The sequence below is a fragment of the Lepidochelys kempii genome, chromosome 22 (assembly GCF_965140265.1).
Source record: "Lepidochelys kempii isolate rLepKem1 chromosome 22, rLepKem1.hap2, whole genome shotgun sequence".
In the NCBI taxonomy this organism is placed as follows: Eukaryota; Metazoa; Chordata; order Testudines; family Cheloniidae; genus Lepidochelys; species Lepidochelys kempii.
Window position 1 is genome coordinate 12,269,404 of NC_133277.1, and position 27,774 is coordinate 12,297,177.

Here is a 27,774-nt window from a genome sequence, read left to right on the forward strand (position 1 = left end):
CCAATCTTCCACTTCTTGTAAGCCTCTTTTTTGTGTTTAAGATCATCAAGGATTTCACTGTTAAGCCAAGCTGGTCGCCTGCCGTATTTACTATTCTTTCTACACATTGGGATGGTTTGTCCCTGTACCTCAATAAGGATTCTTTAAAATACAGCCAGCTCTCCTGGACTCCTTTCCCCCTCATGTTGTTCTCCCAGGGGATCTTGCCCATCAGTTCCCGGAGGGAGTCAGTCTGCTTTTCTGAAATCCAGGGTCTGCATTCTGCTGCTTTCCTTTCTTCCTTGTGTCAGGATCCTGAACTTGATCATCTCATGGTCACTGCCTCCCAGATTCCCATCCACTTTTGCTTCCCCTACTAATTCTTCCCGGTTTGTGAGCAGCAGGTCAAGAAGAGCTCCACCCCTAGTTGGTTCCTCCAGCACTTGCACCAGGAAATTGTCCCCTACAGTTTCCAAAAACTTCCTGGATTGTCTGTGCACAGCTGTATTGCTCTCCCAGCAGATATCAGGATGATTGAAATTGCCCATGAGAACCAGGGCGTGCGATCTAGTAGCTTCTGCGACTTGCCAGAAGAAAGCCTCGTCCACCTCTTCCCTCTGGTCCGGTGGTCTATAGCAGACTCCCACCACGACATCACCCTTGTTGCTCAGGCTTCTAAACTTAATCCAGAGACTCTCAGGTTTTTCTGCAGTTTCATACTTGAGCTCTGAGCAGTCATACTGCTCCCTTACATACAGTGCAACTCCCCCACCTTTTCTGGCCTCCCTGTCCTTCCTGAACAGTTTATACCCATCCATGACAGTACTCCAGTCATGTGAGTTATCCCACCAAGTCTCCGTTATTCCAATCACATCATAATTCCCTGACTTTGCCAGGACCTCCAGTTCTCCCTGCTTGTTTCCCAGGCTTTGTGCATTTGTATATAAGCACTTGAGATAACCCGCTGATCGCCCCTTGTTCTCAGTATGAGGCAGGAGCCCTCTCCTCTCACACGCTCCTGCTCGTGCTTTCTCCTGGTATCCCGCTTCCCCCACTTACCTCAGGGCTTTGGTCTCCTTCCCCCGGTGAACCTAGTTTAAAGCCCTCCTCACTAGGTTAGCCAGCCTGCTTGCGAAGATGCTCTTCCCTCTCTTTGTTAGGTGGAGCCAGTCTCTGCCTAGCACTCCTCCTTCTTGGAACACCATCCCATGGTCGAAGAATCCAAAGCCTTCTCTCCGACACCACCTGCGTAGCCATTCGTTGACTTCCATGATTCGATGACCCCTACCCCGGCCTTTTCCTTCCAAGGGGAGGAGGGACGAGAAGACCACTTGCGCCTCAAATTCCTTTATCCTCCTTCCCAGAGCCACGTGGTCTACAGTGATCCGCTCAAGGTCATTCTTGGCAGTATCATTGGTGCCCACGTGGAGAAGCAGGAAGGGGTAGCGGTCCGAGGGCTTGATGAGTCTCGGCAGACTCTCCGTCACATCGCGAATCTTAGCCCCTGGCAAGCAGCACACTTCTCTGTTTTCCCGGTCAGGGCGGCAGATAGATGACTCAGTCCCCCTGAGGCGAGAGTCCCTGACCACCACCACCCGCCTCCTTCTCTTGGGAGTGGTGGTCGTGGAACCCCCAACCTTAGGACAGTGCATCTCATGCCTACAGCAGCTGACAGGGGACGTTGGGTGCACAGCTAGTCTACCAGGGAATATGCTCATACAATTGTTACCTTGTCCTCCCTCTCTAGCAGTTTGTTTCATCCACCTGTTGCATCTTGTTGTTAACCTAGACAGTAAATGCTTTGGGGGCAGGGACTGTCTACTACACGTCAGTGCCGTACTTCTCACGGTGATGCTCTGATCCCTGATTGGAGCCTTTTACGAGCCACCACAACACATATAATAAATAAGGAATGAGGACGACAGGGGTGACTTGTAGCAAGGCTGCAGCTTAAGTTCCTGCTGATTAAGTTGCATGGTGAGCAACTTGTCCCTTAGTTTAGCCTCATTCTTTATGAAAATGAGGAATGAGAGACAGGTGGATTCGAAGCCTTTGATAGCTGTTGCTTCTGAATCCCTCAAAGCAAACCTTGCTCCCCAGCGCTGTCACAGCACGGGAGTTAATCCCTGAAGTCTCATCACAAGAAGACGCACAGGCACTGCAAAGAGACAGTGAGCATAGCCAGCCACTCGCTACCAAAAGGCAGCCAATGCAGTTGTATCAGAATAAAGGGGAAGCTGTCACATTGCCTGGAAAATAGTTATTGGCTTGCATCAGGCTAGTGAATGCCTTCTGGCTCTAGGATGAGAGAGCCATCAGGGACTCAAAGTGAGAGATGATATTGTAAAAGGAAAAAAATGAGACATATTCTCTCAGCCCATCCCTGCAGGCTGGGGCGCTGAACACTAAGCAATGTGCAAGCTCTGTTATTCTTCCCTGTTTCCTTGTGATAGTCAGTGCTCATACAAGGTGTCAGCCTGACAACTGGAGATTGAAGTGTTCAATCCAGCCACAGGGTAGGAATAGCAAAGGAAGGTATGATGCTGTCTTACTACTGTGCCTCATTCCTGAGCCCACCTCTAAGGATGAGAAAGGAAGCCAGTCTTCACGGCCCTTGATTCACAAAGGCACCTATTAGCATGCTAGTTTCCGGGAAATACGAATACTTTTATTAGGAACTGGGTGGATTCCTCCCAAATGAATTTCACCTCCATCAAACCACCATCAGATGGTAACAATTTTATGTGATCACTGGCCTGAGCTGGATCCAAACTGCTGACCTGCATATGAAAGACGATGGCCCTTTCACTAATCTCCTGAGTCATCCTGTCTGCGTGTTCCTCAGCTCTTAATTAGTTTTGCGTACAGGTCGATAGATATGTACTTGTCTATTTGGGTCAATAACAAACTTGTATTTCTATAGCATCCTTTTCATTCATATCTTAGGGCCCTGCAGAATTAGCCATAATAGAATTACCAGCACTACAGATTTAATCAATGGCTGGTTAAATTAGAAGCAATACAATGAATACTTTTTCGTTCCAGTACCTAGCCGCTCTGTGGAGATTCAGTGCCCCAGGGGCTGGGGGTCATCAGGTCAAATACTGTAGCAGGATATTAAAACATGGATGGATAATTTTCTGACCTTTCTAGTTACACAGGCTAAGAGCATGGTAACCAAATCTCATGCTTCTGGCCATTTACGGATCTCCTGTAGGGGTCAGGAAGGAATCACCCTCTAACCATTGTACATCACTGCATAAGCAATTAGGTGCTTTGCCTTCCTCTGCACCATCAGGTATTGGCCACTGTTGTAGGTACGGTAACACAGCTGAAGGACAAGAGGTCTGAACTGCTATGGAAAATGCCTCACTGAACAGCACAGAAATCACAGTCAAGGGGTACGATCCTAGGAGGGGTTACAGTGGCTTTAAAAACCTTTGTGCCCTGATTCTGAGCTGCTCTGAGAGCTGGAGGGGCCCCTGGCATAACTTAGGCAGCTCTCGGGACCTGTCTGTCAGCCTCCCAGAGCTGCTCTGGGGGCCACAGTTCTGCCTGGAATCTCCACAGGGCTCCTGTACAGAGTTTCAATTCTGCCAGGACTTTTGAGGAGATCCTCGGAGGGCAGCCTTCCCTCTGTCATCCACAGGGACTAGGCTGTGAAAATCCTCTCCTAGCCAGATATGGATTATTTAAAGCTCCTTAACACCACCTTAGCCCTCTTATCCAGCTACAGGGGCCAAGAAGGGGCTGACTGACTATCCTACCCCGTGTTGTTACTGATAATCATTCATGGGTGGGGAAGCTTCCTCTTCATCTAGTCCTGCTAGATCAACCAAGAAAAGACACGCTCCAAAATCTTACCTCTTTGGCATTTACAGAGCCCAATTTGCGATGATGGCCGCTAAAGCTCAGATCCTGCAAACACTTAGCCACGAGCTTAACTCTACACACGAGGGCAGTCCCACCAACGTCTATGGGGCCACTCAGGTGCCGAGCGCGAAGTACATGTAAAACACCTGCAGGATCAATGCTTAAGTCTGTGGGTGCAAAAAACCCAGCAATAAAACCTGCAGATGCAAAACTGCCTGTAAAATTAGAGGGCGGGCTGCCAATCAGGCCCCTTGATGCTAAGGTACTTTTGTAGTTTTATTCACTAAGCAAATGTGCATGTTTTATTTAAAAGAGAAAAAAAAACACCCCACACACATGCGTGTGCGCGTGCCCAGAAATGACTACGTCCAATTCAGTGAGAAACCAGAGCTCAGATTCTGTCCTAAATACTAATGAGGTACAAACCCTATTTCTGTTGTGAACTTAATTTCTGTTGGGTTGAGCTGCTTTTCCCAAATTGCTCTGAGCTGGGATCCAGGTATGGGGCTGGAATACTTCAGACCCTTCGATTGGGAAGGGATATGAGCAGCAGAGTTTGGTGGCTTTGACTTAGGCCTTGTCTATACTGGCGTTCCAGCCACTGCTTAGCTGCACATGTGCAAACCTCTAGTGTAGGCATGATTTACACTGGAGTAGTGTGATCTGTACAGTGCAGCTCACCCCAGTAAAAGCTCCTGGCAGACACGGGGTGAATGGCCTTTAGTATACAGGAGTTCAGACTACATAATAAATAATAATAATACCTAGCTCTTATATAGCACTGTTCATCTATAGATCTCAAAGCACCTAACTCAGGAGGTCAGTAGCATTATCCTCATTTTACACATGGGGAAACAGAGGCACTGAGAGGTGAAGGGACTAACCCCAGGTCACCCAGCAGGCCAGTGACAGAGCCAGGAATAGAATCCAGGATTCCTGAGTCTCAGTCTAGTTGCTAGCCACTTGGACCACTGCCCCCGCCGTGCATTAGATAATGGTCCTCTCCGGCCTTAAAAAGGTAAGAAAATTTGTGTCTGGCTAGAGACGTGCAATGGTGCAGGTATAGTGGTGTCTAGACTGGGAGTTCTGCCAAGTGAATTATTATTCAGTCTCTCGTGAATTATTATTATTATTTCTATAGCAGTCATGCCTAGACAGGCCATTCATCTGGTTTTAAACTGGACAGTCCTGTTTTTAAATAGTTTGTCTCCTGTTTGCTACGGAGACAAAACTGGACATGGTTTTGCCAGTAGCCTGCACAGGGGATGCCATTTTGAAAAGCACAGGGATCCCCCCAAGGCCTGCAGGAGCTAGCATGCATGGTGCAGGCGAAGTCCTGCTGCCAGCTCGTCAAAACGGCATTCTCCTGGAGGCATGATCTCACACGTGCTGTGCATGCGAGATCATGTTGTCAGGGCTGGGGTCACACCATTTCCATCCTAGCGGTGCTTCAGAGACGCAGTCATGGACCACTATCCTGTTGTGCTGGGTGCCACACAAACACCTAGGCGGCACATGTGCAGTTCAGTACGAGAGCCCATGTGCTGAATAAACCCAGAGAAAGTATCCTGTGTACAACCTCCCTCCCATTTCCATTGCTAGTGGCACTGAGGGTGGGTTGAGTGGGAACAATGAGATGGAATTAAAAAGGAAGTTACATTTGTGCTGAATGTCAGGGGAAAAATAAACCTTCCTCAAGTATGAGCTCTACCTGGCTGCCGGATCTATCAAGGGAAGAGACATTTGAAGCTGGTCTGGAGAAAAACACTCGACATGGTACTGTAGGGAATATCCCTGCACTGGCTGGTAGGGTTGGGAAAGACAGGGTCAGAATCAAAGCCCACTGAAGGCAACTGAAAGATTCCAATGGCCTCTGGCCTGCACAGGAACAAAAACCCTCCTGAACTGGAGTTAAATGAGTTATAAATACTTTGTTTCTGTGCGGAGGTGGTTCAAACACTTATGTCCCCAAAAATCAGCAGTTAGCATTCAATAGAGAGGCGCTGTCAAGGTTAGTAGGCCAAAAATGTCACGGGTGTGTATCTTTCTTCCCTTTGTTTACAGAGATCACACACTGCTTTGTGTGCTTTCCTCCTCACCTTCCGAAAGAAATGCCGCAGCGCTGTTTTATATATAGCTAGAGATGGATAAAATCTATGCCAACAGCCCCAAGGATTTGCAAACAGTTGGCCAGAAAAGAAAAAAAAAAAAAAAGAGGCCACAATCATAGCTGGGGTCAGTTTCCATATCTCCATGGGGAAGGTGGATGGTTTAGGAGTTAGGATGCTAGTTTGAAAGAACTGCTCTGCCACAGGCTTCTTGGGCAAATCATTTAACTCTGTGCCTCAGGATAATGGTACTTCCCCTACTTCACAGGGACAAGGATGTTGAGAGGATAAATACATTAAGGACTTGTCTACAAGACCATTTAGTTTGCGGCAAACTGGGGCATGAATCTAGCCTGCCACACCCAGCTGTCTGCATGCACCCTGCTGACACATGCTAACCGCTGGTTAGGGTCCTTTGACCTCTGCCACTTTGAAACAGGAGTAGATTAAAGAGTGCTAACGAAGCCAGCTTGCTTCAAGCTAAATGTTCATGTGGACAAACCTTAAGGATTGTGATCTGTATCTGATCGATGCATCTGAAGAAGTGGGGTTTTTACCCACAAAAGCTTATGCCCAAATAAATGTTAGCCTTTGAGGTGCCACTGGACTCGTTATTGTTTTTGTGGATACAGACTAACACGGCTACCCCCGGATACTTAAGGATTGTGAGGCACTCTACTACAGTGACAGGGGCCAGATAACTACCTTAGATGGATTTTAATGGAGCTATGGTGATTTCCACCAGCTGAGTTCTGCAGTCCAGTTCACAAAAGCACCCCTATAACACCAAGCCAGCGAGCAAACAAATACAGGTTTCAATAATACCACACTTAATCATTTGCTCTTATGTACCTGGTTTTAACAAGGACCTCAAAGCATTTTCCAAACCATATTTACTTAAGCCTCAGGGTCCTGAAGAAAGGATAATTATCCTGTTTTGCTAGTGGGGAGAAACTGAAAGATGGAGAGGTGACACAGACTGTCCACACTCACACACTCAGGGAGTCACTGGCAAATTCAGAAACAGAACCCAGCAGAGACCTCAGATTTCCTGCTCCACCCACTGGACAGCATTCCCAGCCACAGCTAGGAACAGAACCTGGCAGTCATGACTCCCAGGCCCCTATCTAACTAGACCCTGAATCCTGACTTTGAGCCTCCTGCTCCAAGCACCAGATAACATCCCCCCCCAGCCCCTGAGCCTGGGCTGGGTCCAAAGAGTGGGGCTCATTGAAAAGTTTTTGCTGAAACTGTTTTTCTGTGAGAACTTTGACTGTCAGCTAAACAAAAGTTTTTGCAGAAAGTGTCTGGTTTTTTTGCAGAAACTGTTGTTTCTATCAAAAACTTTCTGTCTGAAAACCCTAAACTTGTGGGTTTTTTGCCAGAACATGCTTTTCTTTTTAATGAAACATTGCAATTTTCCAGGGGGTGGGGAATGATTTTCCAACCAGCTCTACTCAGGACTCCCAGGCCCCTACTCCAACTACTAAATCGCATTCCTTAATGCAGCAAAGGCAAGGATCCAGCAGGCCTCGTTCCTGCTCTAACCACTGGGAGCACTGTCACAGTGAGTTAAAATGCATTTACAATTATGAAAAAAACACTTTTAATGCAGATATTCATGTCAGATTCTCATTTACTGAATAAAACCACAATCATCATCATCATCTTATGATTCCTTATAAGTACTGAAGCCCTTTGCTGTTGTGTTATTTAACTCTTATAAAGGCTTAAAACAAATGCTGTTTCACTCACCCGAGCAATGAGCTCTCCCACCATGCCAGTCCAGGTGCCATTCACCTCGGGCACGCCATACACCCCGTCACCAACCAGGCGGATCTTATAGTTGAAGTGCAGGATCTCCGCCAGCTCCTTCAACATGTCCACGCAGAAGCCTTCATAGCGGTCGTTCCCCTCCAGTGCCTGGTGGTTCCCCTTCAGCATTAAATAAGGGTTTTCCTGCATTGAAACTGGGCAGCTGTCATTCCCATCTTAGCCATAGGATCACAACAGCTCTGCATTTAGCGTGAATCAGTAAGCGGGGCTGATGAAGGAGGCTTACTGGGAAGTGCCATGGGAGGCAGGGGCTCTGGCAAAAGAAACTGGCCAGATCTTCAGTCCTGCTCTGTCCCTTTGACCTCCTCATGGGATTGGGGTGAAAGAGGGGACCAAAAGCTGGCTTCAAGCACCAGTTGTGCATTCTGCTTGCCTAGGAAAATCCTTAGGTGGTGTAAAGATAGAGTAGGCAGTTCTGTGCTACTTGCTCCTACTCCTTCCGATGTCAGTGGAATTCTCTGAACAAGTTTGATCTACAAGGGGTAGAGGGCATTCTAGGCCGTGGCCAGAGTTCCAACAATCTTGAACTAGCTGGAAATAATTCAGAGCAGCCCCAAGGCTGCTGGGGCGTGTGTGTGTCAAACTGGCTTCTGTAGTCGCAGCCTTGGTGGCTGGAGAGTTAGGGAGGGAAAGACAGTATAAGGACACCTCTGCTGTAGTTTGGGCCTTGATTCAAGCAGAGCTCATCTGGACCCATAGAACTGGCTCCCAGCGTGTTTCACGGGCGTGTAGATGTTAGCAGCAGGGGCACTGGTAAAACCTCAGTGGGGTAGTGGACTCTGGGCAAGATGGGGGGGCAGGCAGCACAAGGACTTTGTGAGGTGAGGATAGTAGCGATGTACCCTCTATTCCCAGTCTATTACAATTATATTCATCTTAATCATTTTTAGTAATTTTTATGGAGAGAAGGGACAACTCTCCTACCCCACCTAACAGCTGTATCCGGAACAAGAACATCACTCGGAGATGAATTTAAAATTGCAGCTTATCCCCATCACAGTCCTCTCCCCAGCTGCTTCTGAACTCATCAAATATCATTTCCATATGAAACATCAACTTGAGTTTAATTACACTGTCATAAATTGTCCTCAATGCTGTAATTAGAGATTTGATCTTCTGTTCTTTATGAAATCAGTGTGCGGCGCTGAATGCAGGGGGCAGAGGAGGGGTGGAAGAAGGGAATAATATCCTGGCTGATTGAGAATGACATCCCTAGACGCTGGGCTGGAGAAGAGCTAACGGGAGCTGTCGGTGACCCCCTCACTTACCAGGATGGTAGTGACGATGAGCGTGGTGTTGAAGAGACTATCTGATATGTTGGAGGAGAAGATTCTGTTGTCCATGGTAAGTCCTTCAGAAACATGCCAGCGACCAATCTGTAGCGGTAAAGAGCAGAATAATGAAATTTACCGTGCAAATTACCATACACGCCCGCCATATGGCTGCTGTGACTGACAATGATCAGGCCAGCCCTGTGAAAGATATTTATTAACGCTCCATTACCTTTACAGTGCACCCCACCAACATTATGGCAGAGAGATTATTCCGCTGGTAGGCAGCCTTGGCACACGCCACTTCTGCCACAGCGCTAAGAAGCACCCAGGTTCAAATTGCTAGCGGTTAATTCAGGCATCTCTACTGTGACCACAGCCAGGCGCCTGATTCGGAAAGGTGCACAGGAGGGGGATGGGGTGCTTGCTGTTATTTGATGCACCAGGACTAAAGCTTTGTCTTCGCAGCTGTGTTTTTAACACAAGATAACTATGCACCTGAGCTATCCCACTGTAAAATCCCAGTGGAGACAAGGCACTGTGGTTTTAGCCCAAGGTAGCTAGGTGGGATCAGTGCTATACCCCCACCCATGATTCATCCTCATAGAAACCACAGTGCTTTCTCCCCACCAGGATTTTACCTCAGGAGTTCCATTCCTGGTTCTGACACTGATTCACCAGGCAGCCTTGGGCGAGTGACTTTTCCTCACAGCTACCCATCTGAAGGGGATCACAATACATGACTGACCTCAAAGGGTGCCAATAGGCTCAAGTCATGGTAAAGTACTCTGAGATCCTTGGAGAATAAGCCCTACAGGACGTAGTATCACAGCCTCCTGGCCTCCATTACCAAATATCAGATCCAACTGGTACAGTGCCGACACGAACGTCTTCTAACCTTGCCATGCGGCGTCACCTTAACAACGGGCTTAGAAACTAACCCACAGCCTCAGCAGCACTGCACAGTGATTAATCTCCCCGAGCCCCTGCCCGCACGGCCGCCTGGAGATTAATTAACCCCCCAAACTACAGCACTTAGGCTAATCAACCCCAACAATTCTACACAGAGACTAAGCCACCCTATCCAAACCTTGGTGTTATTGTATTAAAACTAATTACCTGTCCAACGCCCTGGAAGAGAGAGACAATTCCTGCCTGACGCTATGACATGCGTGTACAGGACAAGGCCGCAACAAGGTCATGTAACAGGCAGCAGGTCTCATCCATTCTATCCTTGGCAGAGTCCCTTTCCCACTGGGAAGCCTCTCTGCACCTTATAAGATCCCAGCCCTCAGCCTGTTGCGGAGCTGATTGTGGAGTAAATCCCTTGACCTTGCTGAGGCGAGTTGTCTTTCTTGTACTGCTACCCTAAAAGCTAGGCGATGACCCCATAATGTTTGGGGTGCCTGCAAGGAACTCTTCGTAGCAAAGGTCATCTGTTCCATGATGCTCTAGTACCGGCCCAAGCAGACTCGGACACTGGAGTTCTAAGGCAAATTACCCCTTTGCTGTGCCATGGTTGGCAGAGTGCTAGGAATAAATCCATTTCCCTTTGCACCAGGTGTAATCTAATTATGTTAGGGAGAGAGACGGAGGAAGGTAACATCGGTTATAGGTGGAGCTAGCTGGAAAACAGGAATTCCAGGTAGCAAAAAAATGGAGGGTTCAAAATCAGTTTTTCTTATGCATGAGAATGAGACAGAGACCTGCTCGCAAACTGACCCCCCCGTGGTGAGGGCACTCACTGGGGACGTGAGACACCCGGGTCCAGGCCCCGGCTTGGAATCAGGCAGAGCAGGACTTGCCCCGAATTCATCGGAAGCTTCCACAAAAGTTTTGAATCTGCTTTTTCTGACATGCTACGTTTCATTGAAACGTTCCTGACCATCTCTAATTACAGGCCTGATCCAGACCTGATATAAATGGGTGCATCACCCTTGAAATTAACAGAGTGACATTGATTTACCCCAGCTGCGGAACTGGCCCTGTGAGGTCAATGGCTTTTCTTGGCAGTACTTTTCCACCAGCATGACTCATGTCTGATAACCAGTGTGGCTCCAGAGTAATTTCTCAACTCATTTTCATGATCCAAATGCAATCTGAAATAACAGCAACACTTCCTTAATAAGGACTGGGTGACTCAGAGAGCTGGGAATGGGAGGCAAGCGCTGTACAGCACTTCTAGGATGCTGGTTCAAATCCAGCTCAAAATGCTAACTGACCTCAAGGTGTTGTCCCTTAAAGCACATTTGTTGCATCCGCCTCCCATCCCCATATCATAAGGAGGCACAAATCGTATGTGGCAATGGGGCAGTGATGAAGAAGCGCTTGGAAATACCCAGAACCAGGGCAACTTGGTCCGTCATCTCTGCACAGAGGCAAGGGACTGACTGGGCTGTCAAAGGGCTCACAGAGCAGATTTGCAGAAAAACAAATTAATGCAGAATTCAAAATAGCCACCAGAGTGTTAAAGTCCATAACATACCCAGTAGTCCTTCCTAGAGACCCAGCACCAGCACTGTCAAGGTTAGGCCTCTGGCCAAGCCAGGTTAGGTGAAGTGGGTTAGGGCAGGGCAAGCCACGCTTCCCTGGCCTGGCTTCATGTGGAACTGGCTCCTGGTGGAAGCAACCAGCCTATGTGGCTTGTTAGGCCCTGATTGGCCTCTGCTTGCTCCCTGCCCTTCTAGGGGCAACTCTTGCTGGTTCTGCCTGCAGCTGATCGTGCGATGCCTCTCTAGGCAGCACTGGTGGTCCAAACTCCACCACCTTCTTACGGCAGAGTGTGCCAAGGCAATGGGCAGCAAGCGCTTGGTACAGCCCACACCAGGGCCATACACAAGGCATTTCCCTAGAGGTGGCACGTCGAGGTTGGAGAGTGAATAGAGGAACCGCATGGCAGCGTGTGGTAGCTCATGCTATATCTGCTCTGCAGATAGCACAGGGAAAGTTCAGCCTCCAGGGCTGCCAATCTGGCACCTTTCACAACATGAATGCTGCTCCGGGAAAAGCACGTGTCACACCAGGATTTCAGTGTGCACCATAGCCATTAACTCATCAAAGCTCACAGCCCCTCCATGAGGCTAGGAAGGGCCATTAGCCTCGCCTGACAGATGAGGGGACCGAGGCACAGTGATTGGCAGCAGGTCACAGAGCACAAGCTGGGAATAGAACCCAGGAGTCCTTGGCATCTAGACCAGGGGTGGGCAAACTACAGCCCACGGGCTGGATCTGGCCTGCCAGCGGTTTTAATCCGGCCCTTGAGCTGCCGCTGGGGAGTGGGTTCTGGGGCCGGCCCTGCTCTGGTGCTCCAGCCGGGGAGCAGGGTTTGGGGCTGCTGCACGTGGCTCCGGGAAACAGCGGCATGGCCTCCTCTGGCTCCTACGTGAAGGGGCAGCCGGGGGCTCCGTTCTGCACACTGCCCCTGCCTCGAGTGCTGGCCCTACAGCTCCTATTGGCCGGGAACCGCCTGGGCCGTGCCTCTGCATACGAGCTGGAGAAGGGACATGCTGCTGCTTCTGGGAGCTGCTTGAGGTAAGCGCCACCTGGAGCCTGCACCCTCGAACCTCGCCCCGTGCCCCAACCCTCTGCCCCAGCCCTGATCCCCCTCCCGCCTTCCAAACCTCTCGATCCCAGCCCAGAGCACCCTCCTGCATGCCAAACTCATCCCCAGCCCCACCCCAGAACCCACACCTCCAGCTGGAGTCTTTGCCCCTGCTCCCCCCACCCCAGCCCAAAGCCCCCTCCCACACCCTTAACTCCTCATTTCTTGCCCTACCCTGGAGCCCGCACCCCCAACCAGAGTCCTCACCCCCAACCCCAATTTTGTGAGCATTCATGGCCCGCCAGACAATTTCTATTCCCAGATATGGCCCTCGGGCCAAAAAGTTCACCCACCCTGATCTAGACCTTGTTGAGCTCTATTCGAAAATCAGCCTCGGTTTAACTCAAAATCAATCTAGTTACCTCTGTGCAACCCCCTAATATAGACGCACTGAAACAGCTTTCATTGTGCCTTGGCTGAGTGCAGTAATCAGTCTGGGGCAGTCCCTGCATTGAAGTCCATGGGAGTTTTGTCATTCACACAGTCAACAGTGTGCTCTTGTTGCCAAGAAGGCTAACAGCATTTTGGGATGTATAAGTAGGAGCATTGCCAGCAGATTGAGGGATGTGATCATTGGGTATTGGTGAGGCCTCATCTGGAGTACTGTGTCCAGTTTTGGGTCCCACACTACAAGATGGATATAGAAAGAGTCCAGCGGAGGGCAACAAAAATTATTAGGGGGCTGGAGCACATGACTTATGAGGAGAGGCTGAGGGAACTGGGGTTATTTAGTCTGCAGAAGAGAAGAATGAGGGGGGATTTGATAGCTGCTTTCAACTACCTGAAAGGGAGTCCAAAGAGCATGGAGCTAGGCTGTTCTCAGTGGTGGCAGATGACAGAACAAGGAGTAATGGTCTCAAGTTGCAGTGGGGGAGGTTTAGGTTGGATATTAGGAAAAACTTTTTCACTAGGAGGGTGGTGAAACACTGGAATGCGTTGCCTAGGGAGGTGGTGGAATCTCCTTCCTTAGAAGTTTTTAAGGTCAGGCTTGACAAAGCCCTGGCTGGGATGGTTTAGTTGGGGATTGGTCCTGCTTTGAGCAGGGGGTTGGACTAGATGATCTCCTGAGCTCCCTTCCAACTCTGATATTCTATGATTCTATAGATGCAGGATCAAGCCTTTAAACTCGGGCTTCACTGATATAACATGATGGATTTTAGCTACACTGGACTTTATCACAAGGCTAGCACAAGGCCCCAGTCACCTGCTATAACAACTAGACAACATTCCCTCCCCTCTTGCTTCTCTAAGATAGCGATCAGTTCTCAGTAACGCATTATTTTGTCAGATCTGATAATGGGAGATTAGTGACAGATTATCTTTAATTTTAACAACTCTTGCTGTTGTCAGATTCTTCCCTTCCCTGCTGGCATACTGTAATTGACTGCCTCCTCCTCCTCTGGCATGACAGATGATTTGACCCTTCTTGTAGCATAACACTGAGGCTAAATACATCGATATGTCAAGGTTATTCCCACTCCATGCTGTGCTTGGTACTGACTCCCTTGATGGTATGGTAATGGCATTAATTGACTCCCCACAATGCTCAGTGCTTCTGAAGTTTAATGTACTGGAAGATTACTAGGATCCTCAGATCTTTTCTCTCTCCAATGCAGATGCCAAGGAAATGTTAATCATATACATATATATGATTTTTATATACATATATACGTTTCTTTATATAAATAAAGAACCACCAATAAAATCTCTTCAATACTCCTCAAAAAACGATCAGATACCCTATCCAGAACTGGGGAAGATGGCCTTGTGATTAAGACCCTGAGGATATGTTTACATAGTCTGTGGCAGTGAGCCTCCCAACCTGGATTGACAGACTCAGGCGTGTGGGACTCACTCTACCGTGCTAAAAATAGGGCTTTGACATTGGTTATCAGGCTGGGGCTCGGCTCTGAGGCCCACCCCCTATCCTAGGCTTCAGAGCCCGAGAGCCACCCTGAGTTGCAGCGTCTACATAGCTACATAGAGTGAGTCCCACACGCCTGAGTCTGTTGGCCCAGGCTGGGAGGCTTGCTGCCACGGGCTGTATAGATGTACCTGACTAGGCAAAGACTCAGGAGAGCTGGGTTCAACGTCTGGCTCTGCTATAGACTCCCTGTGTGGCCTCGGGCAAGCCACTTAACCTAGTTTCCCCCTCTGTAAAATGGGGATAATTGCCCTTCCTTTGTCTGTCTTGTCTATTTAGATTGTAAGCTCTTTTAGGCAGGGACTCTGTTACCAGGCATACACACAGTACCTACCATACCTCTGTTAGGGCCTCAAGGCATTACTGTGATACAAATAATGTGTATCCAGACAGGGCAGCTGAACCTGTGAAGAATAAGACAGCAGCCTTGGCTGCATCCCTCCCTAACCTCCCTGGGAAGACAAGGTCTCTAGACTTCGCTGCCCCACAAAGGAGTTATCGGAATGTGCGATACCCTCACAGATTTATCATCTCCATAGAAAATGGCCGCCAGCTAACATAAGATGAGCATGGTGTGCCAGTCCCACTCCTTCAATCCCTTAAACTCCCATGGTTGACAGGGATTGGCACAAATGAGCCTGAGCTCCCAATCCCTTAAAGCACAAGGTGGCAAAACACCACTCAAACAAGAAAAGGAGTACTTTCATTACGTGCCTTTTCTGCAGCTCCCCGCAGGCCTAAGCAGCAGGTGATGCCAGGGAGAGATGACATGGTGAGACCATTCTGTAATCACTTGACGCAACAAGCCCCTCCCCCCCCCCATCTTCACCCCTGCAACTAGGGTCCAGGGTAAAGCTGGCTCTGAATATGAATGCCTTGAAACAACTAGACACCTCCAGCACGATGAAGGTGGATTTCTTCTGAGCTCTGATTAGCAAGCAGTGTCCTGCTGAGCTCATTTCTCACATTCCCCCAACACACACACTCCTCATGCCCGAGAAAGAGAGTTTGCATTTGAAGAGCCTTGTCGATGCTAACAGGTAGGGGAGGTTTCCGGCAGGAGACATAATTAGGCACTTGGCAAACAGCTCCTTATCAGCCCAAAGAGAAATGGGGATTAGAATCTCTTGCAGAACAGAAACTTGGAGGTAGCTGCACAAATCTGCCAGGCCTGCTGCTGCTAAAGGATGCTGGAAGACCCCTATTGCAGGACAATGAGCTCACAGCCACTGAATGCCTAGCATGCTCAGAGGGGCTGGCAGCTAACATGCGGAGGGTCGCCTATTAAACCTGCATGACTAACAGACACACGTGACAAACCTGTGGGTCTCCCTGGCCCACTTCCCAGCTGGGGAGACCCTCCCTCAGCCCACTCCCCAGCTAATGTGACCATCCTTGGCGCAATCCCAGACCACTGCCTAGCCAGGGTTCCCCCTGCCTACTCTCCCCTTGGGGCAACCCCTGCCCACTCCCCAGTCAGGGCAACATTCTCTCCCCCTGGCCAGGGTGACAACCCCCATGCCCAGCTCATTCCCAGGGCCTCTTAGACCCGTTCCTTAGCTGGGGCAATAACCTCCAGGAGTTGTCCACTGAGGGCCTAATCTTTTGCTAAGAGCCTCCCATGAGGTGCTGAGTACCATCAGACCATAAGGAAGTCCATGGGAGACAAGGGCACTCATTCCTTTGCAGAATCAGGCCCAGAACCCACACCAGAGGCTGGGGTGGGGGGGAGGAGCACAGGTCCTGAGGCAGCTGCTTAGCTATTTACATGCTAAAAGGGCTTGATGGGTTGAAGTGGCTGTAATTGTAGAGGGTCTCTGATCTGTCAGCTCATCTGCATCTCATCAGCATACCAATTATGCACCCTCCTGCCATCCCCACCACTCTGTGTTTAAGGCATGGAAGCCTTTTTGCACACAAATGGATAATTGGACACACCCACACAAGGAGGGAACGTGGTGTCTCATGGAGGTGAGGCTGTGGAGATTGGTGGGTTCTAACCCCAGTCTTGCCATTAATTCCCCATCCAAATTTTCTTCCCCTCCTAGGGATCACCTGCAAGTTACACATACCCCATCTTCCCCCTTTTAAAGTGCCAAATCCCAGTCCCCAGGGTTTAATCTAAACCCCAGAGAGATGCTACTATGCTTTTTAAAAGATGGGAAGGGGAGAGAAAGCAAAAAGAAATGTACAAAGTCAGCCCCTGCCAGATCCCAGACACATGCTAATGAGCTTCTGCCTTATCAGGCATCTTGTGAACAGAGGGCTCTTCGTACAGCTGAGGAAACAGTTCCACAAGTTAAACTAAATATGGAAAAGCGTTCAGTGCATTACACAAATATATTAAAAGTTAAACACTTAAAGCCCTGGCTCTCCTGCCCAAAAGCAAGAGGAGTTTGAAAATCTGAGAGTCTCTAATTTGTTTGCTAGCAGAAATCTGGATCAGCTTCAACTTCTGGTGAATTTTCTCTCAAAGCTGATGAGCTGGAAGCCCCTGTGGCTGAAAGTGACAGACATGGGCAGAGAGCATGAGCCTGTTAAAAAGGCAACAAGGATGCTTCAAACAACTCTAGACAGAAGTCAGCTAATTTGACCCTTGGGAGCAGTTTGTCTCCAGGACACAAGTGTTTGCTCCTGAGTGGTGGGTTTAGTTAAATGATTTCTAACTATTCATTTATTTATTCAATATATAATAATATGGGAATTTCTCCCACGATTGGCTGAGAAGAGGAAAATTGGCGAATAAGCAGCAGCCCACTAGAGCTATTCTAATCTCAAAGCATTATACTAGTGCTGGGGCTTGAGGGCCCTTGATTCCCACTTGAAAACACTGACAACTAAAGGCGTGCTCAGCACCTTGCAGGATCCAGCAGTGGATTTCAGAAACCTGGATCGGCACCTCCTACTTTGGGTGAGAAGTACCCAGCTGAGCAGGAACTGGGCTTCATGGTTGGAGGCGGTCCAGATGAATTGGTGAGGTTGGTGGGATGTTTCATCTTGGAGGAAGGTCAAAGATTCAGGAGTGGGCAGGAGACATGTTTTGGGGGCCTGAAAGGGAGAGCCTGAGCATGGGGCAGGTAGGGTATAAGAGCCTGCTTGGAGGTCTCGTAACTTGGGTGGACCTGGGCCCTGTTTAGCCTTAATCCGCCCTCTAGGCATTGGCCTGACCCCCAGGTAAGAGGTGCAGGTTGGGGCTGCCTCCTCCAGCTCAGAGGTAGAGGCCCAGCTGAGGAATTATGCCGCCACTGGAATACAAACCAGCACTGTGCAGAATAAAGTCAACTGGACAGACTTTTGACAAGGAATGATTTATTTAAGGCCACCAAACATTCTAACCAGGCAGCCGACACCAGCAGGGCTTTCCATTGTCCAGGTGCCTTGTCAGCATAACCTGTAGTAAGTGATCACCTCTCGCTTGTGGGCTGTTTGCAAAGTTTAACTCCAATGGGAGATGTGGGATACTTCTGAAAAGCAAGCCACATACTTAGCTGCCTATGGTGTATAACCTGCAGTAGAAAAGGTTGCCCTTTTCTGGCTCCACATATTGCTCCCAGTAAACTGGGATTTTCAAGAATGCACTGGTTCTTCGAGGCTCTGATGGGATCCTTCATGAATCCCATTCGCTTTGTGCTGTGCTATCAGACTCCCCACATTGCACGTTCCAGGTACGTTGCTTGGTTGGGATTGGTCACATTAGTCACACGGCACCATCTCTGTTTCTGGATGGGTGTGCTTAGCAGACAATGGCAGTGAACAGAAGTTATTCAGGTCAAAATTTGGTCTGTACAATCCTTACTTCTGGTGAGGGTTTGTGAGATAGAAGAACCCTAGAATGGATTACCTAGGGAGGTGGTGGAATCTCCTTCCTTAGAGGTTTTCAAGATCAGGCTTGACAAAGCCCTGGCTGGGATGATTTAGTTGGGGATTGGTCCTGCTTTGAGCAGGGGGTTGGACTAGATGGCCTCCTGAGGTCCCTTCCCACCCTGGTATTCTATGATTCTAACCTTCCAGGGTGAAGGTTGCAGGACTGGCCATTAGGGAAAAGCAAGGCAAAGCATTTTGCTACTTGTAAACCAAGCAAGCTTGATCTGGCATCAAACAGGGAACCCCGGGATGCCTCTTATCCAGTCACTGCTCTTCATGCAGAACTGCTCTTCACCCCTTGAGATTGTATCGCGGCAGCATGTTTAAACACTGTCATCTGCAGACAGACAGACCCTGGGTGTGTGAACCATGCAACTGGACCATTTTCCAGGTTTGTTCAACAAATAAAATGTTCTTTTGCGTCCTGGAAAATGAGTCTCCCTCCAAACCCGAAAAGAGAGACAATCTCTTTTATTGGACCAGCTTCCATTGGCGACAGAGACGAGTTTTTGAGCTCCACAGAGCTCTCTAATATCCTGCGATCAAGACGGCGACATCACCATTCCAAACCCTAAAAGTGATTGCGCGCTGGCAGCAAAATCTTTGTCGTGTCAGGCATTCTCCAGGAGCTGGAACACAGCTGTGAGGCGAGCAGGGGCTTCCGTGCACTCAAAACTTCCCTGCAGAGCTCTCGGCAAAACAGAGATTCAGAAGGATCTGCATATTTATGCCAAAACTCTCCCTCGCATTTAAAATGTATTACAAAAATATAGCAAGCAGGTTGGGTTTAAAGCCATGTCTCTCCCCGGCTCCCGCCTAATGGCTACTCTCGTTAGCGCAGGCGGGTTTGGATCTGTCACTTTTGTTCATAACAAGTGGGTCAAGGAAAATGGCTAAAAAGGGCCCTGATGCTGTAAGAGATCTCTCTGCCGGAAGTGACAGCCCGTTTCCCTGCTCACTCAGAGGTAGCTGAAGACAGATCTGTCACATGCCAGAGGTAGAAACTGGCAGGCAACATGAGGCTGAAAGTAGCTGCTGCCAGGTCCCATGCAGAGCCAGGTAAGATGTCGTTGCTTTTGTTCTGTGATGAGGCACTTCCAGCTGGCAAACATCTGGAGAAGGGGCGGTCTCTGAGACAAGGGTTCTTGCCACTGGGCTGATCTGTAACTTCCCAGTGAGCTGCCCAGATAGGAATATTAAAGATGAGACCCCCGTTCCAAGGCTCCTTAGTCTGCTTCATAGGTCAGGGTTGCTTTCTCCTGGAAAACACAACCTCCATGGAGCGGCTTCATCCACTCCTACAGAGTCTGGGCCAAGTTTCAAGCTGGTGTAAGCAGGTTCAGCTCCATCAACTTCAACGCCTGAATTTGGCACCTGGCTTCCACCACTGCACTCCTCTCTGCCCCACCAGACAATCTTGCCATTGTGGGACCCTTCTCCTCTGAAGCGCTTGCCATGTGGCACAGCCTCCCTCTGGAATCTCTCCATCTCCTTGCAAACCTCAGCTAAAATCCCTCTTTCCTCTCCAGGCTCTCTCCAAAATAAACAGGCACTTCTTTATTATTTATTAAAATAGATAGGTTTGAAATAGTGGCAGTGTGACCTAGTGGCTAGGGCACTGGACTGAGAACCAGGTTCTATTCCTGGATCTGCCACTGGCCTGCTGGGTGATGTTGAGCAGTCACGTCCCCTCGTTGTGCCTCAGTTTCCCCATCTATATTATGGGGATAATATATCTCATTTGCAAAGCGCTTTGAGATCTACTGTTGTAAGGTTTCTTGCACCCTCACTAGACACATCTGGTGCTGGCCATTGGAGACAGAGTACTCTGCTAAATGGACCATGGGTCTGATCCAATCTGGCAATTCCCATGTTCTTAATATAGTGAGGTAAGTCACCTCCACCCTGTCCCATTTTATCTACCTGCCAAAGTTAAAATGACAAGAATACCAATGTGGGAAAGAGAACAGAAATGAGCAAAAGAGACGGGCTGAGGAACTAGTTCAACGATGAATGAATGAAGTGGTGGGTTCCTGCTCCGCTGCAGAACCCAGAGGTCCATAAAGAGAACCGCAGAGACACCATACTGAACCTCTGTAGATGGCAGGAAATACACCAGTACCCCTAGTCACCACTGAGAGCAGCAAATGCACAGAGTCTGGTGCACCTCATTGCTCCACTACCCCTTGGATCTTGCAATGACTCTGCAACCAAAGGGTCTGGTGTGAAGTCCCTTTGGGGAATCTCTACGCTGCAACTGGGACAGCATGTCTTGGCATTCCTGAGCTAGCAGCGTGGCTGTGCTCAGGTATGCCTGCGGATGCTGCAGCTGTGCCTCCCACCTGCTGTGCAGACGCAGCTGTATCAGTGCCTGGACAGGGAAGGAATCTCACTGGCCAGTTTCTCCCTCTGCCAGCTTTGGGCTGCAGCAATCGAAAGGCCGACTCTGCAAGAGACAGAGTGGCATCAGGTGACCACCATGAATGAGACTGCGAGAGAGTGAGCCATGGTTGAGCGAGGGCCGCTGAACAACAACAGCAGAGGAGGCGGGGATGAACGAGCACTGTGCTGCAACCGCAAGAGAGTGAACGAAGGGCAGACAGGTGTCAATGCAAGAGCATTAGAGAATAAGGCGCATTCAATATGCCAAGGACTAACCACTTAATGGGCTGTGGAGCGTGCAGATGTCTCATGCATAGCGCAAATTCTATAATTCAATCAAAAAAAGTCACTATGAGCTGGAAGGATGAAGTCCCTCTTGCAGAAAAGGAAGCAAGCATGGATCAGTGCTACAGGTGATTCGGATTCTGGTAACTCCACCGATACACACTGATCAGTTAGTCTGCTGGGAGCCTTTCCTGGTGCACTAACCAGCCTCTGCTCAGGCTGAAACGAGACTCCTTTTGCTCTGCATTTGCCTGGTTATCCTCCATCTCCAAGAGAGTCCAGCCAGTGGGGAGGTGCTGAGTGGGGGGGGGGGGGGGTGAATTTACCTGCGGCTGGTAGGAATCACCTCCTCTCTGGGGCCACTCTTAAGCCAGCCTTGCCCAGGTGCCCATTAAAACTCACTGGCCAAAATGGTTTGCCTAAAGTTAGGCTCCTAAATCCTTACTGAGGCCCATAAATAGAAGTGACCTGATTTTCAAAGGTGCAGCTTTCCTGCAGCTCACAGTGACTCCAGTGGGATTTGTGGGTGCTCAGCACTTCTGAAAGCCTGGATGCTTATATAGGCACCCAGATTTGAAAACTAATATAAGTCAGGCTGTGCCCCAACAGAAGGGGAGGGTTGTACAAGCAATACACAGGGAGGAGAAGAGTAGCTAGCCGCCATCACCAATACCGAAGGACGTGCAGGGTAAGGAGGAAAACAAACAACCGGAGGGATTGGCAAGCAGTTTCAGGTGATTATTAAAACTAGTCAGGAACCAGAATGCCTATTCCACAGGAAATTCTGATATTTGCGGGAGGGGAAAAAGATCTTTCCAAATCGGAACGAAATTTCAAAATTTCCCACAAAAGGAAAATTCCCCAAAGCTTTGTTTGACTCAGTCGGAATCACTGAAACATTTTGTTTCAATGTTATCATTTTGATTCATTTTATTTAGTCGACTTTCATAGTCCAGTTTTCCAGTTCAAATCGACTTTTCATTTTGACAGTTTTAAATACATAAAAAATGGCCAAAATCAGAAACGACATGTTTCTATTGACCCAAACCAAACAAATGTTCAGATTTTTGATTCGCAAACATTTTGGAGACACTTATTTTTCATCCTGATTTGGAAGGGGGAAAATTTTGACATCTTGAACATTTTCACAGGATAGGAAAACCATTTCCCAGCCTGCTCTAATAACAGGGCCTTTTCTTGGTTTAGCTGATGTCTTTTGACAATGGCTTTAACTTAAACTGAAAAAAAAAGCGCCACTCATATAGGAAAATAAGAGGGTCTACACAGTGGGTAAAGCCAGTACAACTATACCTGTGTAACTGCTAAAACTTTCTCATGTAACTTTCCCCGAAATCATTTAGGGATAGGTTTAAGATGACTTGAAATAAACCACTCTTAATCTGAAATAAGTGTGTCCACAAAGCAGTTTGCAACAGTTTAAACCAGTTGCAAGTCCGTGTGCAAACATGGCCTTTGTGTGGATGTGTATCCAGGACATGCTTTGTAGGCACTGAATCTTATCTTCTTGGAGAGAGGGCTGCTGTCACACTGGAGCTGATGCTGGGTGTTGCTAGTCATGCTGGACAGATGGTCCCTTAAGGTGGTAATTTAAAATGCTTAGAGATGTCTTGGGGTGGTCTCTTAACAAAGGGGAACATAGGGTTTCACTGTAAACTTCCTTCCAAACCATGAACAGTGAGAGAGCTGCAGCTAAAAACTGCATTGGGGTTGTTCTTTGCTAAGGGTCAGGTCATGCAAGGCAAGGAGTACTCTCCACTCCCATTGACTTTAGGGGGAGTGGAGGTGGGGACAGGGTCTCAGCACCTCCCAGGAGGCACTCAGCACCTGGCAGGTTCAGACCCTAGGAAGATGCCTGCAGGGCCAATCTTACCTGTCTGAAGCCATTTCGTGTGTACTGCAGGATTTTCAGGGCATAGTTCGACCGTTGACCTTTGCTGTTGAATTCGATGTGGCCGGTGAGACCTTCCAATTCTACCTGTCCAAGAGAGAGAGAGTTACAGCACCAAATTGAGATCATTCCCCCTTATAGTCTTGAACAGAGCCCACACATGGCAGCTGTTTACCCAGTTAGTAGGACAGAACTGTGGAGCTCTGACATCTATCCACGGGGGTGGAGTATCAACAGTATTGCCATGGGACAATTCTAATTGCTTTCAGAATCTGCCTGGAGTAGAAATGAGACAGAGAAGACGGGAAAATATCCCAAAATAAAACAAAGACTTGTAAGTTGCGAGGCTTCCAGAATTCCATTTCTCATGAAGGTTCCATTCATTACCCTTTTTGCCACTCCCCAGCCTGCCCTCCCCTGCATCCTTATTTCATCTCCATGGCCCCAAGGCTGCACATTGCTAGGTTGTAGAGGTGAGTATTTAATTGTGTCACATTGAAAGAAGCGGCTGGGGATTCTGTGGCAAACCGTGCCATGACATTGCACTGGATGGAGCCTGAGTTAACAGGGGGTCACGTTGCAAAGAGTCCCATGACGAGAGTCATATCCCACACAGCGGATTTAAATCCTGCTTAGTGCTGCTCAAGCACCTTATTAGCAGTGAGTACAAGTTAATGATAGAAGAGCTGGGAGAAGCTCCGTCATTCTGGGGTTACGGGAGTTTGTGTGAACATTTGATTAGGGATGGGGCAATGAGGTGGTTTAAATCAGGAGTAGGTTAAGGTGTGTGTGTGTGTGTGTTGAGGGGGGAAGGGGTCAGATGTTGAGACCAAAGCCACATCAGTGAGTCTTTTACCATCTTGGGATGAAATCTCATGAGAGTAGCTGCTCTCATGAGATTTTAATTGCATCCAGAACAGAACCAGAAAAAAATGTTCAAACTGGATACAAACTAGAACCAAAATACACACACCACATTCACTTCTGGGACTTCAAATTGAAACTCCCGAGGAATCTGAGGGGTTCAGACTTGGGGTTTTGTTTTGACCCGTAGTTACTTTTGATCCATATGAGTTCACAACACCCTAAGTTCAGAAAAGTCCAAATCAACCACCCCTGCAGGAGAAACTCATCTACAATATCTGAGCTTCTCCTGGTTGCAAGGTGGGACCATAAATCAGCTCAAGTTCACTTGAAACTGGACCCAGGGAATATTCACAAAGCTTAGCCTGGCTTAATTTAAAAAGTTTGCTGAGCTTTGTGTTTGCCACAAAGCCTGAAAGTTGGTGAATTTCAAATAGTTCCTAGGCTGGCTTACAAACATTTCTCTCATGGCTTTCTCCTTCATTCCCAGCGCTACAGTCAAACAGGTTGGTATCCTGCACTTTGACTGCAGGGACATCATCTCACACACGTTCAGATGTGCATGTCTTTTGCTCCTGGCAGTTGGGGGGTGGATACAGCTAAATCAGCAAACTTCAGTCACTTCTCACCATTCTCAGGTAGTTCATCAAGCTGGTGCCATGTTGCCAGATCTGTGCGGATCCACAGGACAGAGGTTTCACACCAATCTCCTGGCTCCGGTTTAACTCCTGCACCGCTGTCACCACGGCATAAACGGCATCAAACAACAAGGCAGAGGAGAGCTGTGGACAGGAGAGAGAGAGAGGTGGGAGCTCAGAGGAGCAGCACCAAAGGTTGGAAAATTAAATAAGACCCAACCTGCACTTAGCGAAGGAACAAATCCATTATTTCTGCCATACGTGTGCACACAATTACACACACAGTGTAAAATAAATCTTTACGCACCCATACAGTACACCAGGGTAGAAGCTTACATCTGCTCATACACCATAGAGCAACTCCATTCAACACCATGCTACAGTTACCCTACCATATCTGTCATGCCTTGAGCTACCTCGCCTCACATCCCACTCACGGTCTGAGCTGGGGTTAGTGAGAAGGAGCTAGACAAGGCATCTGAGCCAGATTGCCCAGTGCCCTGTGCCTTGGGCAGTCACTCATGCTTGCGCAAAGCAAGCATAAAATGCTACCATTCTGATTTGGTACACAACTAGATAAGTTTGTGGAGGATAGGTCCATCAATGACTATTAGCCAAGATGGTCAGGGAGGCAACTCTATGCTCTTGGTGTCCCTAAACCTCTGACAGCCAGAAGCTGGGAGTGGACGACAGGGGATGGATCACTGGATAATTGCCCTGTTCTGGTCATTCCCTCTGAAGCATCGGGCCCTAGCCGCTATCAGAAGACAGGATAGATGGAGCATTGGTCTCACCCAGTATGGCCTTTACGTTCTTCGGTGTGAGTCATTGCACAAAGGTAGGACAACGGAGAATCAGGCCCATAGACTCCTTTAATCATCATTCTCTTGGGGTCTCCATGTCATTCATTGTGGTAGGCGTAACTCATGTGGCCATTCTGGATTCAAGTCCATTCCTTGGACTTCCTCCGCCTCTTCTCAGGCTTATTACCTTACCCTCCACATCTCGGGTAGTTTCTTCTTACTGCTCTTCGCATCCTCGCTTTCCTCCCTTCTGCACTTATCCACCTCCCTTCCTTTCTTTGTCCTCCAGTCCCCACACTGGCCTCTTAATCCCTTTACCATAATGCTCTGGTCCTCTTTTCCACTGCCGGCCGTCCTTCTAAAGGAATTGCTGCTACAGGAGATTTCAAAATCCATATTGACTCTTTCCCCTTCGACCCACTTGCTTCTAATCACTTCTATTTACCATCTTGTCTCATGCAGAGCATTACTTTCCTCATGCACAATTGTTTCGATGTTTTTGATCTAGTTAACAACCAGTCATTTTCTATCTCCTCTTCATTGTTATGACTAAGATTTCACTTTCAATTATCGTCACTTCCTGACTGCATTGGCATTTGGTTGCCACATCTCGTTACTGTCAAAGTTCCATTTTTCTCCCTCCCTCTTCATAGAGTCTCCTCTCTACCATTGCAGCATCCAGCAACGTATTTGCTCTTTAGCTTGTTGAGCCTTCTCCTCACCTTCCCCCGTATGTGGACATTTACAGTTCAACTATATCTATCGCTCAGGTTCCACCCAGATGCCTTGTCTAGCTCCTTCTGACTAACCCCAGCTCTGATCACATTTATTCTCTTCCCAGTCACCCTAATGGGGGACAGTCTTGTTATGTAGACCCTTTGGTTTCCTCTGTCTTACCTGTGTGTATAAAGTGAGCCAGATTTAACCCACTAGGCTTGATCCTACCCTTGCTGAAGTCACCAGCAAGAGTCCAGCTGACTTCAATGGTCTGGTATCAGGCTGTTAATGAGCAACTCAGGGCTTTGCAGACACTATGAAAAACTAACATTTCCACACTTAGTGCTATCAAACCCTGACCATCCGCTCTAATAATTCCAGTAATCCCCAATTTCCATCTCCCACCCCTCAACACCTCTCACATTTGTTCTATCAAGGTAGACGGAGCTCAGACAATTTGATGGTATTTCTGACATCACCCCATCTAATATGATGTCTGATTTTCTCCCTACTCTAGTCTATGTATGTTCTGACACCACCCTCCTCACCACAGTATGTGCGCACTTTCCAGGAGCGCATCCAGTGACGTGAGTAGCAACCATCATGTGTGATTCGTACTCTCGGGATCAGATTGATCTCATCTGTAATAATGATGAACCCTGTTGTCAGTATGTGTTGCTGGAGGGCTTCAAAGCGCTCTCCAACTATGGATTAACTGAGCTTCAAGCCATGCCTGGCGAGTCGGTAAGTATCATTATCTCCACTGTGCAGAAGAGTAACCTGAGGCACAGAAGAGGATGAGTGACTTGCCCAAGGACACACGGGAGTTTGCGGCAGAGCTGGGAACAGAACCCAGTCATCCTGATCCCCAGTCCTCCTGTCTGAACCATCAGATAACATGCCGTCCCTCTCTGCCTATCCCTTTGTGTTCGGTGATAAGTCTTCCAGCTTTCTCCCTAAATAGTTACATCGTCTCTTAAGAATTCCCCTCCAGGGCTGCATTTTCCAGAGTTGTTAAAGGAGTGAATATATCCTCCCTCCTCACCCCATTGGCTCACGTCATCTCCTTGCACTCCAAGCTCCATTGCTTGTTACTGCAACTAAATAGGAGTTCGCCATCCCCAGCTGGCTGGGTACTCGGGCTTCTGTTCAGCAAAGCACATATACACATGCTTAACTTCATTGGGACTTACAGGTGTGCTTTCCTGTCTCGGGGCCCTTATCAGTAGCGACAGGTCAAATTCTGACCTGGGGTAAGAAGATGCAGCTCCACTGTCATCGGATGTTTCTATCCCCTTACCCCAGCTCTGAAAACTGGCCCCAGTTGTCTCTGGTCGGGTTTTCATTTCCCTTCTCTTTGAGCAGCTAGTGATCTCTTATTAGCTACTAAGCAAGAGGCTTGTAGATCTTAGTGAAGCATTTGACATTATTGATTGGAATATTTTACACTTTAGCCTCAGACAATTTGCTGGTATTTCTGGCGTTACACTTCCCTTTTCCAACATGCCCTTATGGTTTGGTTTGCTGCTGGGGGTGACTTCTTCTGCTAAGGGGATCCTCCGCCATCCCCCAAGTCCTACACTTCCCTCTCTCTTTTCTCTACTTACAGCTTTCCTGGGAAGCACCCGATTTCCAGCTCTAACGCTGGGTATCAGGCCAGCCATTCCCTATCCACACAGGCTCAGAACTAGGAGTCGATGCCAGTTTCATGATTTTGAGG

The 27,774-nt window shown here is 48.4% G+C and overlaps 1 protein-coding gene across 5 annotated transcripts in view; it reads right to left on the minus strand.

Moving 5' to 3' along the window:
- GRIK4 (glutamate ionotropic receptor kainate type subunit 4) overlaps positions 1 to 27,774 on the minus strand; it is a 304,903-nt gene that overhangs the window by 36,399 nt on the left and 240,730 nt on the right. For 3 of the 5 annotated variants that reach the window (XM_073321250.1, XM_073321247.1, XM_073321252.1), the window contains exons 9-12: positions 24,526 to 24,678; positions 23,015 to 23,119; positions 9,065 to 9,172; positions 7,716 to 7,919 (exon numbers count right to left, since the gene is read on the minus strand). In XM_073321250.1, coding sequence (XP_073177351.1) covers positions 7,716 to 7,919; positions 9,065 to 9,172; positions 23,015 to 23,119; positions 24,526 to 24,678 — 570 coding nt within the window. The remainder of the gene's footprint in view (positions 1 to 7,715; positions 7,920 to 9,064; positions 9,173 to 23,014; positions 23,120 to 24,525; positions 24,679 to 27,774) is intronic. The other 2 variants (XM_073321249.1, XM_073321251.1) reach the window with 2 other exon arrangements.